Source organism: Gymnodraco acuticeps, unplaced genomic scaffold (assembly GCF_902827175.1).
Source record: "Gymnodraco acuticeps unplaced genomic scaffold, fGymAcu1.1, whole genome shotgun sequence".
Taxonomy (NCBI): Eukaryota; Metazoa; Chordata; class Actinopteri; order Perciformes; family Bathydraconidae; genus Gymnodraco; species Gymnodraco acuticeps.
In genome coordinates, this window is record NW_022990947.1 from 4370645 (window position 1) to 4386963 (window position 16319).

The following is a 16319-nucleotide window of genomic DNA, read 5'->3' on the forward strand; positions in this document are numbered from 1 at the left end:
CATTTCATAAAAGCTCAGTAATTATTATAAAGGGGTTTCACACTGTGAGGCAGATCATTAACAGAACACTCAGCAGTTGTTTAAAAATAAATAAACATCTAGTTAGAGTTACAAATGACTCAATAATAAATTGTAATCAACATATTTTAAAACACTGTGCACTCATTCCCTAGAGGTAGGTTACCGTCTTCTTCTGTAGATCTCACACTAAGATTTAGGTCAGCTGTTATCAGTTAAGAATGGCTGGGATATATTTTAATTTAGCCCATGGTTGTTTTTGCCATGATTGATTAACTCAATCAGATGACATCATGTTTAAATTATGTCTTTTAAGATATCCATTTGACCTTTTAAGGCACCCTACTGTACAGTATAGGTTGATTACATAAGACATATGTATACTGGATATATGGATGTATAAAATGCACAGATGTTTGCACTGATGTCATTCTTCTAGTAAGTCGAGCGCACTCATTCTTTCTCTACATTTTTCCACCATTATCCTTTTCAGGCTCACCTGTTGAAAATGCTATGATTTTAAAGGGGGAACAATCTGATGGAAATTCATAACCTCAGGTATTTCTTCAATGTCAGAGCCAATATCATTTATGATCACTGTCACATCAGTGTCGCCTAAGTTTATGAGACATGTGACTCTCAGCCTTACAAAGAAAAGGTCTTGAGAAAAGTGCACAAAAAAAGAGGCAGAGAAAATGGGCCAGACAAACGGAGACAGAAAGTTGGACACTGAACTGAGAATCAAAAGTAAAATGAGCCAGTAATTCTCTGTGAGTGAATCCTCTAAGTGCTACTGACGCACATTGGTATATCTATGTAACCCTCTGAACAGACCTGAGGCCAGATGTTGAAAATTGAAAACACTGCCTTACCAGCTTTTGATGGACAGGTTGTCTGAGCATTATGTTCTGGACCCAGCTGGAGTTCTGTCTCTTTAGTCTATATTTCTTTCTGATGTACTGTGTTGCTTCTGCTGCCTAAGAGAAACAACTGTGAGCCGACAGCGAGAAAACTAGAAACTGTGAAGTAGAGAAAAGACATCAAAACAATACAAATCATTTTACCTCCCTCCTTAACTGCCATCAAATGTATATTTTTGATACATTAGTCCACTGTTTATTCTTCTGTTGAATACACACACTGCTGGTGTAGTAAGTGCTGTACGTTTTTTCACAGTATAGTTGAGTGCCAGATATAGCCTACAAAACCACAGCACTAAAAGCTCATTAATCTTGAATCTCTGCTTGAATTCATCCCATTTGGGGCCCCCTAGAACCATGTGAACGTCCTTATCCAGTGTGGGTCCCCCTGTTCGCTGGTTTCCCTCATGGAGCCCCAGCATGTGCTGAGTTTGCCTCCAAGGCAGAGATTTCTCAACAATGCAATTTTCATCTCAGTCTTATGAAATCCCACCAGGGCTTTGGTTGTGCTGGGTTTAACCTGTGTTGTGTAATTTCATAAACACAGTTTAGGGTTTACTTGAAATCAGTTTGACAACACTGACATGCCTTTGATAAACCCAGATTTGCTCTGAGGATCTGTCTGGTCTTTCTCCTCTCCTCGAGTTGTATGGTATCAAAACTGCAGTGAAAAAGAAATGTATGTCTTTACATGTTCATTAACTTCTATATCTTTTGCAAAAAGACTGGCCACCGTCCAGTTATACAGTCCATACAGTCATTAGTTTATTTAATTACACTTTAAATCTTTTAAACGACGATGGCAATGTTCTGCTTGGGAATTGCCATGAAGTGTTCGCAGAGGAATTATCAGGTCAAGAGTCATTAACACGGAGGAAAAATGCTTGAAACATGGCAGGTTTTGTTGCAAGAAAAATATTTTGAGTATTTGGATTCTGCTATTTGTGTGTGGGACTTGATGTCAACGCATGTTTGTGTCGGCTTTTCCCTGGGCCTGCATTTTCTTTTTTAGCCTTCACGTGAGCTCCTCTGTTTAAATCTACACTTTGTACTTCTGGGGTGGTCTGCTTTCAAACAAACCTGTAAAAGTTTAAATTAGATTTCAAAAGACAACACAGGCCAACACTGCCCATCTCCTTCTTTTACAGCCTCGTGATCCCAGAGACAGTGTAGGCAGTCAGACTTACTTGCTACTTTAGACAATACAGTTAAACCAAACAGTTTCACATAAAAGGAAGAAATATGTCTAACCCTGCCTATGAAATACTTAAAACATCAAAGAATGACATGCTTTAAGTATACAGACCACTACATGTGTTTCAGTAGTAACTATTTTCCTTTCTATATTGTATGCTTTGAATACAGTTTTACACATTGTTGTTTCAAACATGTGTCCTCTCCACCCTTCCATTACTGTTTAAATGTCCAAACACATTAAGATATGTAAATTAGCTGTGTATTCTAGTGTATGTGCCTAATATTTTAATTTTAAACGTGTTTTCTCACACTTCCCTACTTTATCTATTACTTTAGTTGTATAGCCTTTATTCCAGCGAGCCTGAGGTGAAGTTTGTCCTCTCGTCTTTCTGAGCGTTAGCAATTGAAGTGCTGCTCCCTCTGCGCTGTCGGGTTTGATGCAGTACTGTTGACCTTCGGGCTTTTTGAGACATTGCCTCCTTTCTCCTGCCCTTGTGGGTTTAACTGAATGTGAGTGTTTCCTCTCATGGTTTGCTTTTAAGACTCCTTGGGGTACCGGTGTAATGCTGAGTGTTTTGGTTAGAAAGTGAGCTACTATAAAATGTGCTTGTTTGTTGCTATGCTACCAGGAAATGCATGTTCTGATTTGTTTTTGTTCCTGTGGTAATCAACATTTCACAAAATAACTTAGATTTTGGTAGATTAAGATTCAGAAAGTAATATAAAATGGGTCTTTGTGTAAATTAAGAGTACCACAAGAGCCATCTGAATACCTACCATACAGAACGAGTTATTGACATGAATACTAGGGTCAGGTCAAATCTATATTGAGTGCACATTTTTTTTTCCATCAGAACAACGGGCAGCTAGTGCAAGAGCCCCTTTCATGAACATCACAGTGGACTCTAACCCTCAAGCATTTTGTCTAGCCACATTGATCGTTGGTAGAGGATAAGGAACAACAATTTAAACACAACTCCAATATTTCATCGGCTACATCATGTTGGTGTCTTGAACAGAACAACACATTTTGGGGAAGATCTGACTCACATGGAGGATACATTGCGATATGGAATTTGTGCTGCATAGCCTACATGTTATGTCGAATATTTGGAACAATTAGTTCCGGACTGGCATAATTCACATGAACGCCCTCTCCACGAATGACTTCCCAAATTGGAAATTGGACCACAGACGAGCAAATTCACGCTCCAGTTGGCAGAGGTTAGCGCTCTCCAAGTTCCATTCTAGTTGACAAATGTTTTTGTAGTCACATCGCTCTGGTTTTAATCTTGTTTCTTTTTGTCTGGTAAGTGTCAAAGCTTCTTTTAGGATTGTATGTGATGTCATTCTCAGTTGAAAGGCCTGTCGAGGCCTCTGTGGAGATAGAGGCAGGAGGATGTGGATAAGGGATCGGCAGGATCACACACACACACACACACCCACAAAAGCACACACACATAAAGACCTTCAGTACATGTGATCTGTGGGTAGCATCTGTCTCCTATGGTTTTGCCCAGTTTGAGAACTGATAAAGACAGGCAGACTCAGCTTCCAGATTTATTTAAGGTCAGTTCTAGATACATTCACCCACTGCTCTTGAAATAGCAGAGGAATAACACAGATGTTTTTGGATTAAATCCCACTGGCATAGGAGTGTTTCACCACTTGTGAAATCGGGAGTTGTAGTCTTTGTTCAATCCTAATCTTTCTTTTTCTCTTTGAGTATGTAGTCATAATTACATCACACCTAAAGTTCACTGACACACTGTCCCTCTGTACCCCTTAACCACCACCATTACTCTACACTACAAACACTCTGTTGACACTCAAATACTAAACCACACAAGGCAGTCACTGCTTTTACTTAATGCCTTGGCATTTTATCTCGGTCACGTTGGTCTGTCTGCTTCAGTTTAAGGTACAATTTCAAAGAAAAAACCTGAAACCAAAGCAGCCGACTCTTTCCCCTTCTTCCTAATAAGGCACAGAAAAAGCAATAAATAGATGACAGTTTTGTCCCACCTTCAGGAATGAGGACTGCATATTTTAGAGGGCTTCGTTTAAATAATCATCATTACTTTTGTTCAAAGAACAGTGACCTCATCTCAGAGAAGATGAAAAAAACGACATGGAAGACTGGAAAGATTAAAACGACATGGAAGACTGGAAAGATTAAATTAGAATGGGAGATAATTAAAACACAACAGAGAGAAATGGAGAGTAGTATATATCCTGTTAGTTTAAAAGAGGAATGAAACAGAAACACGTTTTATGTTTATATTAAGTTGAGACTGAAAGAACAAAGTTAATGTCATGTTTTACTTTAATGACCCAGGGGCACAATTGTGCTTGAACATAAATGACTTACATCCTAAACCCCCTGATTTACACAGTGAAGCAGGAAGTCCCTTTCCTATCTCTCACTCTCTTAATCATGGGTTTCATACTCATGTTGCTGAATCCCTTGGGACAAATGTAATATTTTTGCACAGTTGAACACACAGACACACACATTATTCCAACACCTTTATTGATAAGCACAATATAATTTGGTCTCTTATATAATAGATTTTATTTTATCATCAATCGTTGCTACATAGTGAAGTAAAAGAGAAGGGAGATGAATGGACACAGGGGACATTTGAATGATAAGAAAATGATATATCAGGAACACATCATTTTTCAAATATACATCAGTTGAATAAAATCATTCCCTTGTTCTTGGAAGGAATGCAAATGTTACAACAAAAACGTTCAACAAGAGCTGCCATAAAATGTCTCAACAAGACAAATCAAGTGATAAGATTATGGCTCATAAAGAACCAGACAGGCAAACAGGACCAGCTCTGGTCAGAAAAACAGAGCCATTTATAACCGGATCAATCTAGTACAAGTTTTTCACACGTCCAATATTTGAAAAATAATCTAAGAAGCCTGCACACCTTTGTTCTATGTCTACATTGGTGTGCATTCATTAAAGCCTATTTGCAGGTGCAGATGCTGCAGTATAAGCTGGTCCTTGTAGTCTGTGTTATTGCCCTACCCTAGTAACATTTCCTGGGCCAACCTGTCACCACACCTTGAATAATACATCATTGTGTGTGCATGTGTATGTATTTGTGTCAACTGGGCCTTTGTCCCTTCACTACTTTTAACGATTCTGTCATCCAAATGGTAGCACACTTCATTAAAGAGCTGCTTAATACACAATGATGTGTGTAGCTGTTTAAACAAGACAGAGAATGTGTGTGCGTGTATTGCATATTTTTATATTTTGTTTCCCATGTGGGGAGTTTCTGTGTTTGAGTCAACAAAAAGTCTGACGGAAAAAGTAAAACACTCATTTTATGAGGTCACACACATAGCCTGTGATAGAATCATTTCCACTTGTAAAATCACTCTAGGCCTCTACTGTATATCTTGGATGTGTGTGCCTATTTGTATTCTGTAGCATAGAGTCTACAGGTGTTACTAACATATGCCAGTCGGTGTCACCTCCACTAAAACCACCGCTGCCTCTTGACCAACCCCATTTTCAGACATCACACACACACACACACACACACACACACACACACACACACACACACACACACACACACACACACACACACACACACACACACACACACACACACACACACACACACACACACACACACACACACACACACACACACACACACACACACACACACACACACACACACACACACACACACACACACTTTCAACAATCTCTTATTGATTCAGTATGGTGGGTTGCTTGCTGTGTGAAGCTGATGGCATGTCAGGGCACAGCCCTGGAAACATCGGTCAATGATCTCACTCCAGTAAGAATAGACCTAGGAGATTAAACACAAATGCACCACTGAGAACAGAACAACAGCCGCAAAGGCACGAGTGATTTGAGAAGAGATGCTGACGAGACAAATTAATTAACTATAATGCATAAATCCTGGGAATCTTCAAAGAGATGCAAAACAGATTGTCAACAGATTTGACAAGGAGATGGTGTTTTGTTAATTCCCTGCGAATACTGAAAGAGTTGTTGTGGACTAGAGAGTGAAAACGGAACAGAGAAAAAGTGAAAAGCCCATGAAAGCATGCCGCCAGTGTTATTTAAAAGCTTATGTACAGTAGTTCCCAAAAAACATACATTAGAAAAACATCAAATATAGGACTGAGGGAAATTTGAAAGAAATAAAAATGACTGTTTTGTGCATGCAAACCTTCATGACTAATGTTGAAAAATATTACCCTAAATTACTTTTACCTAACAAAATATGGAAACATGCTTAAGCATCACCACTGTAGCCACAGCAAGCATTGGGATGTGGTAAGGTATCAAAGCAAATCCAAAATGGTTGTCACCACAAAGAATAGCTTGAGGATCACACACTCAAAATTACACAAACAGACCAATCCCTCAGCAATATGATATTAAACTACCATGAACATGAAACAGAGTGAAGGAAAAAGACACATATAGCCTGACAGTTTACATGGAACATGCAGGGATACACATACAAAAAGAGAAAAAAAGATATGTTTTACCAGCTGCTCTTACATTATTGATCAAATGTAACTGTTTGTGGGAAAACACAAACACATGTCAAGCCCAGCAAATGTTGCCATATGTTTGTCACTGTCACATTGTTTCTGTTGTATCCACTTACTCTGACCTTCACACATTTGAGCTATGGAGAAACATTTCTCTGGTTTAGTGTTTGTTTAGTGCTAGGTCCTGTTATTCCTCTGCTATATCAGCACCCAATAGAAGACCCACATTCTGGTGAATATGATGTGTTTGATATATTTATTTTGGGGAATTTAAAATTAAAACAAAATCAAATTTGGTCACTGCTGTTTGAAGGTACAACATAGTTCTATCAAGGTCATGCCAAGTCCCACATAATAAAACAGTATCTTTTTTTAAAAGCTTTACTTCTGAATATACAAATCCCCCAGATAAATGGTTTGAAAGCCTCTGAGTTCAATGAAACTGTAGTTCTCATTCACATTTTAGCAGGCATATCTTTCCCTCCCACTTAGAATACGATCCCAACACATTTCCATGTTGGTGTTTCCAGTTATAGCTGCAGTGTAATAGAGGCTACAGCACAGTGGGATGGGGGTGACTTATGTGAAATACCCAGAAGACCCTGTTCCTCTCCCTCCTACTCTATATGCCTCACACATGTCCAAGCCATCGGTTGCGCAAGAGACATCTTGCTGGGGGATATTGCTGTCATCCGATCAGCTTTGATGTCAGTGAATACTTTGCTGTGGCACTGATTAGGTACTGGTTGGATTATTTACAGTATAGTGTGTCCAGGGAAGAGCTCAGGCACACTGAGACAATAAACAGTTGAGCTTCGTTGCCTCAGATGATAACAGGAATGTCTTTAGCAGTTGCTCTGGGGATTGTTTTGCTTTTAGTTGAGCTTTGGACTCTTTTATTAAGGCAGCACGTCCTTTCTTCCTTACTTTGAGTGAAAAATCCCAACCATGATCAGGGTTCTTAAACATCGGTATCGCCAAGCTGCTGTTGGGCGCATTCACAAGTTATAGTCCAATGGTGGCACAAGCTAAAGCGGACGAAATTAAAACTATGCCGTGGGGAAAATACAATGTAGCTTTCATCTTGTTTTCACTCAGCACGGATCTACTCTGCGCACAAGCGGTTACTTTTATCCACAATTGCCCAACCAAACAACACCAGGTTTTAAATTGCACTTCGATTAAAACAGACTGTTTGTTGGCATGTCAAAGCGCCCTTAATCTTACCTGTTGTAGAAATAATTTATCGTGAGATTTCCTTTTCCTTCTGCTGTTAAGAAAGATGACATTATCAGGACACTGTTGGCAAACTACAGAGGAACAGTAGGCAGTGAGGAAAGGGCCAAGAGTATGAGTAGCTGTGTCTGTAGACTGATGTGTTTCCAGCTACTACAAGGCTGTCGGCTCAAATTTACAGAGGTGAAGGACATGAACCTCCCTCAGGAAGTTTCTAGAAGGGCTGCTCTGAAAGGAATGCGGGGCCGCTGAGAATCACACGTCTTCTGTTTCTGCAAAGCTTACTTAACCTTTAATTTATGATATCTCTTGTATTTTTTCCCTTTCATATCATGCTAAATGAAGCTGTGATGCACTCCAACAATCATTTGAGTATAATGGTTTCCATGTGTGTAACTGTACTGTACGTAAACTGTTGTTGTTCAGATTCACTCTCCTGAATACTGTATCTGACTTGTTTTCAAAAGAGTTTATATTGATCATTGACTGCTTTGAATGATTGACTTGGTTAATTGAGCATAAGCCTGTTGTGTCAATATTATTCTCAACCAGACGAGTCAACCTAAAAAAGTATAAACAGATGAAAAAGGATCTGAAGTGCTAAGCTGATATCACTCCTCTGTCGAATTAACACTTTGGTTGGTTACAGTCCAGTTCCTCAGATGACCTTTAGGGGATCTCATGGCATCAAGAATATCAAAGACCAAGAGTATCAGATTGATACAAGCCTGCTTTCAAAAGCAAGCAAGCATTGAAAGAAGCCATATTCGTGCAGCCCTAGCAACTTCAGTTTCACAGTCAGAAACTGTGAGACTCTTTTGGATTCTGTCAGCTGAGGACAGAAAACTCTCCATGTGGGTTTCTCTGCTAAGAGCTCAGGTTTAGTAATAATTCACTATGACCACAGTATCTCTCAACCTCAGTGAGATCTAAATATTTTAAAGTATGGCCTTAGCAAATTTGAATGGCTCTATAAATATCAGCGGGCATCCTTTGAAAGGTTTGTGCTATTTTATCCATGTAAGCTAACTTACAAAAATATAAAATATAATACAAAATCAAAGGACATATTGAAATAAAGAAGAAGTGTACACCCTTAACTCATTCTCTCTCTCTCTCTCTCTCTCTCTCTCTCTCTCTCTCTCTCTCTCTCTCTCTCTCTCTCTCTCTCTCTCTCTCTCTCTCTCTCTCTCTCTCTCTCTCTCTCTCTCTCTCTCCAGGGCCTTCAGTGTTTCTAAACCTCCTCCTGTGGCACCAAAGGTACAGTAACATAGCATGTCACTGAAATAACACACACATATTTACTTGTGTGCACAGATTTGTATTTGTATATAAAGATGTTTTTGCAATGTTAATATCGTATTCACTCAAAGCACACCCCGGTGAACATGTACAATGCTGAAATTTAAATATTATATTTTTAATTTATACCATCTAAAGTTTGATGAAAAAGTAATTGTCATTGACATTATGGCATACTCAACATTTTACTCGATTGTATGTCATTTTTGTTTCATTGAGTCTTGGATGAAACTTTGTTCTTCCTCTTCATAATTTTTTCTTTCGAAAATGTCATTGTTCAACCAACTCTGGAGGTACTATAGAACAGGAAAAAAAGTCAAGACATGAAACATATTTTTAATCATATTCAATATGAAAAAAATATTCACTTGGGTTACCAAGTGCTTTGAAACCTTTTGCTACACCCTTCTGAAACGTTGCCATGCATGCATTAAAACCACATTTACTTTGATCGATGTAAATACTTTATGTAATTATTATTATTTCTCATATTACTACATCTGTTTTTCATTTAAAATGAGAGTTAAGTATACTGATGCTTCTCAGGACATATTATAGGGACAAAATACATTTCCCCAGCTATTCCTAAATTCAATCCTACTATAATAAATATACTGATCATATGTTTTATACAGTATAAAGCCTATGGAACAAACCAAACCTGAGAGGCATCAGTATAGTGTGCTGTGTTGTGATTTGTTTTTTGTTTGTGTTTGCATGCTCTTCTCTCATGCCGGTAGGACGAAAGATCAGACATCATAAAACCAGTTGCCCTCACCCATCCCCCTCCACCCATTCCCTACCCGCACTCCTCCAGCCCCTCAGCCACCCACTACAACAAGGCCCCCAGACCCTTTGGGGGCTGCGGGACAGAGAGTGAATACCCTCCTTCACAATCCTCTTACTCACCCTTCATCCCATCCCCATCCTCTGCCTTCACTCCTGCCTCCTCCTACACCATCCCCCCTCCTCCACCTCCTGTCTCTTACCCATCCTCTTCCTCCCCCTCCCCCCCTGGCCTTGTTGCACCCCAGCCATCAGTGTATAACACACCAATCCACCTCTACTCCACTGAGAACGCATGTGAGGTGGCCATGGGGCAGAGGCGGGGCCTGTTGGAGAGTCAGGGCGGAGCCTTGCCTTTGGAGTTTAATGGGTGAGTGGTGTTCACTCTAGCCAATCAAATATACGAATCAATCCATTCTCTGCACTTTATCTCCCTCCGACTTTCTGCGTCTTGGTTCTGTTCAAACTTTCAAATGGGAGATGAAATGCTCCTTGACATGTATAATGTATATGTGCTATATTATTTTAGGGGTTTTTCAAAGCTTATGTCAATGTTTATGTTCGTTACTGGCTCCAGTCTGGAATCTTGAAATCTTTTCAAAGTTCACATCAGAAATCAGAATCATATGTCTTTTTTGTGTTTCCTTTATAAAATAACATATTTTAAAACAGATCAAAATACTATTTTGCTAACTATTAGGATCTCTGCAAAACAAGCCAAACTTGGATGCCTCTGGTTTGAGTCTTGTTTATTAAAGTGTTGAAATGTAACACTCAAAATGTGGCAATGTGCTGCTGGTTTGGTTACCATTTAACAAACAGATGTCACCAATCAGTAATACTTTCAGTTATTTGTGTCCTATGTAATGTTAGACAACTTCATAAACAAATCTGGAAACACTGATGTTTAAGCAAAATAAACTAGGTTTATAAACCATTTGTTTGCTTTAGGAACCTCAGGGAAGGGAAATTCTGTACTAAAAGATATGTAAGAGCTGGGTCTCTGCGATAGATAACTAGATAATTGATGGTCTTTAATTCAGCGTTGGCATTCCCGTTAAAATAATGAAACATATAATAGGATAAGTCAAAATAATATCCCTGGCAAGAATGTCATATATCCAGTAGGGGAAGAAGTACTCCTTTAGAAATACAATTAATTTAGAACATTTTAGATAAACTCTGTGAAAAGTTAAAGTCTTAAAAGGGGTTAAAGTGGCAGAACTCAGTGATCACTGTTTTCTCTCTCTGTGACACTCGGCACACACCAGCAATCTGCACAACATAATCTTATGCCATCTGGACGTGCACAAACACACACCATTGAGTTTGGTACATAGCCTTCCCAAAGTTTTTATTTTTTTATTTAGCCTTTATTTATACAGGTGTAGATCTCATTGAGACACAAGGTCTCATTTTCAAGAGAGACCTGTCAGTGGTAACACTACCACACAAAGTTACAGACAGACAGGACACTAAACACAGAGGCAACACTAAAATACAACATCGTAAAAAAGTAGTCAGTCAAAGTATTCCTGATGTCATTTGATAGCATGTAATATTATACCAAGGCAAGATCTGGACCTGTCTTCAGTCTTTTGGGCTTTGACCTGCTTTCTTCATGTAAACATTTATATTTCAATGTTCTTTTCATCTTTAAATCATTGTTGCATATTCACAGTAAAAGCACTGTCAGTAGAGCTCAACATGCGGTATCGGTAGACCCATTCTTTTCTTTTTCTTTTTTTGGAATTTGAAATAACTAGTTTTTTCCTTTATTCCCCAATTTGTGCAAACACATGTGGTCAATTTTCCACACATACAATGGCAACATTATATGCTATTGATTAGCAACCCATAAAAGGGAACAGATTAGGCGCCTGCCAGTGAAAATGAAAATGATTAATATGTATTTTTTATATTACTGAGGTCAGAATGTAAGACTGCATGTGTGTGCATCCTTGCATCTTGCTTACCTGTTTGCATGCTTCAAATGATCTGTGTGGTTCATCTCAGAAGGGTTTTTTGAATGACACCTTTGAATGTATTACTGTAAAATGACAAAAGTGTGGACATGTCTATGTTCTCTTTCCTTCTCCCTACCTTTCAACCCTTGTGTTCCTGCTTTGCAGACTGCGGCTTGTCAACAGATCACAAAGTTAGTCCCTGAAGCATGTCGTTATGAGTGTTGGACTGCCTGCTTCCTTTTTTTCTATCCACCGTCTTGTGTCTACAGTATCATGGCAGCTGCATGCATTTGCCTATGATTTTACTGCAGTGCATGATTTATGCTAGTTATGTGAATAGTGTAGTCAGATTATCTTTTATGTTGTAATTATGCAAGAACTGCAGCACACATGCATTCAGCTAATTAAAATGGAACATGTTGTGTGTAATACAAAATGCTGAAGCCACAGTGAATTGTTTAACTATAAATCACTTATAGAGTGGCACACCCATACAGGCTGTTTTGTCAGACACCTCCAGTCTAACTGTAAGTGTGTGACCAGGCTCACATAGAGCCGTCAACACTCCCACACCCACATAGCTGCTGTAGTGACAAGAATGTGTTGAGACACTCATAAATAAGTCTATTCATTGTGCTAGGTAAGTGTTGGTGGGTGTGTGTATTTATAGTTGATTTATTAACAGCGGGGTCTGACTACTCTTCAATGCCCTTTTGTGTGTATGTGTGTATATTTGTCATAGGAGTTGATTTATTGACAGTCAATTAGTAAAAAGGCCTGTCAGCAGCCTTTTTGCAAAGATTGTAGGTTTGCACACATTTTATGATGTGTTCCCAAAAACACACACACGTTAAATCATGTTTATGCTAAACACTCATGTGTTTCATTATATTTTAATTCCATTGAAATCTTCCTTTTTTTACTGTCCAAATTATGAATGACGAGACTTTTATAAGAGTCAAGACAATCCAGTAGCACCACCATGTGGTTGGAAATAGATCGTTGATTTGGGTGTTTTGCATGCATTGGGAGTCGTGGTCCATATGGGTTTTAACTTTTATTATTTACTTTCAGCTATTATACTGCCTGCTTGTTAACATTTACTTTGATACTTTTTTTAAATGACTTAATTAATTCGTCATAACTGTGAATATTCCTCTTTCTCTGCTTTCCTATCCTTTTAGTGGACCTCAAAGTATTTTAAAGTAAGTCTTTTCTGTCTCTTTATGACTGTTATAAATGTATCTGATTTATTTTTAGCCTGCCTTTATTCACTCTATTTCTCTTTTCTTCTGTCCTGCTCTTTTCTGTCGACGGTTTTTAAGAAAACCCCAGCCACCAAGGTATCAGATTGGTTCAGACCTAGACACCAAATTGAACAAAGTGCAGTCTGCTGCATTTCCAATTCATGTAACCTCCAGTCTAAAAAGATGCCATTCCTCTAACTGAATTATTGTGTTTTTAATAACGTAAATATGTGTACTGTATATCACTGTAAATCCTTGGTTGAAATTAACCTCATAAAAAGACTAAATACGGCTTTGTTTCACAACACACTCTGATGGTCGGAGCTAACTATCTACAGTACACTACAACAATTTAACAAGTGTACCTTTCACTTTCATCAATCATGTAAGAGAGAGGATTTGAATTCAAAAGTATATTTGCTGATATTATCCATCCTGTCCTTCCAGAGTGCCCAGGAAACATATCGTGGACACAGACATCCATTTCTATCATGTGCCCACTCATGCTGATGCCAGCAGGAAGCGCATAACGGAGGACACAGAGGACTGGCACCCACGCTCCGGCACCACCCAGTCCAGGTCTTTCAGGATTCTGGCTCAGATCACCGGAACCGAGCGTGGTGTGTTACTGAAAAACGTTTCCATAGTCTATCTTTAGTGCACCTTATATAGTTAATGTACCTGAACCGTTGACTGAACACATCTGAGCAAAGGGCAACAATAAATAGTCAAATAAACATGGCAAAATCAATATGCATACTGTGAACCATAGTATTTATGTTTCGAATGAATGAGAAACTAAGGCTCTATTTTAATTAGCTTAAAATACAAGCTAAATACTACCCTTTTTTATTCTTTAATGGACTTTTTATATTTTCCCTTGTAGCTCAAGACGAGGAAGCTGAGGCAGCCAAGACGAAGTAAGTGCAATGTTTGTCCAAAACTCCTTATAATCCATTGTGTTTGTGCATTGTTTTTTGTAACTATACTTTCCAAAATTGGGGTTAACCCTCTTCTTTGGGCTAACATATAAAGTCCACATTAACATACAAGCAGTCCCAAAAATCAGATCTCTATGGCACATTTCTGGCAGCTTAATTGATGCTGGGTGGTCTCTTCCTGTCTAGACGGCAGAGACAGGATCATATTTGAGGCATTAAGTCAAAAGCCAGACCTTTGTACACCTTGCAATATGTTCATTTGTACAGTAGTTGCTCCAAAAGTTCAGAAAGCGGTTTTAATACCCCTCTGAGATTACTGAAAGTTATTTTGTGTGATGGTGTGTGTGCTCCTACCGGTTGTCTTTGCAATGGTTTGTGGATGTGACAACCTTGCAGTGCTGCATTTTGTTTTGACATTTGATTGTGTCGTGAACAATCATGGCTGGTATGTTGGTGTTGCTCTTAGTGTGATGTGACCCATTGGCTGTCCATTGCTTTTTGTGGTTTGTTGCGATACATGTGATCAATGTGTGTCTGTGGTCATTTGTGTTAACATGCAGACATTTCCTTTCTGTGTGCTGTTTCCTTACTGTGAAATGTATTCATCATTTCAGTCCATATTGGCCATGATCCATGAGCTGCATTAAGACCTCATGTGACAGGAGTTAACTGTTCTCCAGATATTCCTTACAGTTTATTCTCTTTATCTCTCTGTATTGATTTCTGTCATTTTCTATTCTGATGATGACAGCATAACTTCACATATCCGACCCATCAAATAGTTTTCTGTCTACAATCAGCATCTTGTTTGTGGCGTCAGCCCTTACCATATCATCAGGCTTTCCTTGTAGCATGGCTTGTAAGTATATCTTATGAATTCAGGGCAACCTCTCTGCGTTTCCTAAATTCTTCTTTTCTTTCTTGTTTGCTGTGTTTTTCTCTTCTTTTCTCTCTCCTCCTGTGACAGCAAAGCGAACAAGACCACCACTCGAATGTTGATTGGTCCTAAGTACAACGAGCTGAGAGACTGGCATCACGGAGTGTCTGCTCGCACCCTCAATGTCCAGTAGACTGTGTGTGCGTGTGAGTGTGTACCTGTGTATGTGTGAATTATATCAGTTTTACTTCTGTGGGTGGTTTTCTGATGAATTAGATTGCTTAAGGGATAACATCATGGAAATAAATTAAATAAACGTGGAGTGACTGTTCAAAGGAACTATTGGGTGTTTCTGTGTGTGTGTGTGTGTGTGTGTGTGTGTGTGTGTGTGTGTGTGTGTGTGTGTGTGTGTGTGTGTGTTTGTGTGTGTGTGTGTGTGTTTGTGCGCGTGTGCTTGGGCTTGTCCTTGACCGTTTATTTTAATTAGCCTCATTCAGACTTTTAAATTGAGCGTTACTGATACGTGTCTGGCCATTGGCCAATCTACTGAACCTAAAGGTCAACTTTAGGAGCATTAAAACTAACTTTCATTTGTGTTATTCATTGTACTTGAATTTGGGTTTGATTAAAGCATTTTTATGCTCCTTTCGGTGAACATGGTAGTGATTTGGTAAAAAAAAATAGCTTTCTGCATTCGTGGTCTTTCACATTTTTCAATGGCAGATTTTTGTTAAGAACATACAGAACTTTTAATCCCATTTATTACAGATGTGTGACATTAAAGTTGTTCCTACCACTGTAATATAAGTCACTCAATGGGGAGGTGTGTGGTTTGGAAAAAGGAGACATTTCTCACATCGGAAAATAGCTAATCTGGCTTGTGTGCACTCTCACACGGCAGTGTATGTTTTTCACGTATTTTGGAAGTTTGTTAAGATATATTATATGGAAGATTAGTCAAACCTATTCAATAGCTTTAATGGTTTGTTTATGGCATTGGAACTAACTGATCAAGGTTTGATCAGTTTTCAGTTTTCAGTTATCAGTTTTCAGTATCTTGAAATATGGTGGCAGCTGAGTAATGGAAAAAGAGATTTAAACTTACAATGTTTGTACAGTTTATATAAAGCAATAGTTAAAAGGCCATTCTCCTTGGATGTAAGCAGCTCTACAGATAGGTGCTGCATGATAAGAGGTATAATAGTCAGAAAGGCTCTTTTCAGTGAGCAGGTTGTTCAGATAAGATGTTTTTCAAAGTTACT

The 16319-nt window shown here is 38.7% G+C and overlaps 1 protein-coding gene across 3 annotated transcripts in view; it reads left to right on the plus strand.

Annotated features, from left to right (window-relative positions):
- pdlim5a (PDZ and LIM domain 5a) overlaps window positions 1-16319 on the plus strand; it is a 59912-nt gene that overhangs the window by 26133 nt on the left and 17460 nt on the right. The window contains exons 4-8 of one of the 3 annotated variants that reach the window (XM_034234982.1): window positions 9158-9197; window positions 9980-10395; window positions 13177-13197; window positions 13687-13859; window positions 14126-14159. In XM_034234982.1, the coding sequence (XP_034090873.1) occupies window positions 9158-9197; window positions 9980-10395; window positions 13177-13197; window positions 13687-13859; window positions 14126-14159 (684 nt within the window). Of the gene's footprint in view, window positions 1-9157; window positions 9198-9979; window positions 10396-12157; window positions 12184-13176; window positions 13198-13686; window positions 13860-14125; window positions 14160-16319 lie in introns of all 3 variants that reach the window. The other 2 variants (XM_034234984.1, XM_034234983.1) reach the window with 2 other exon arrangements.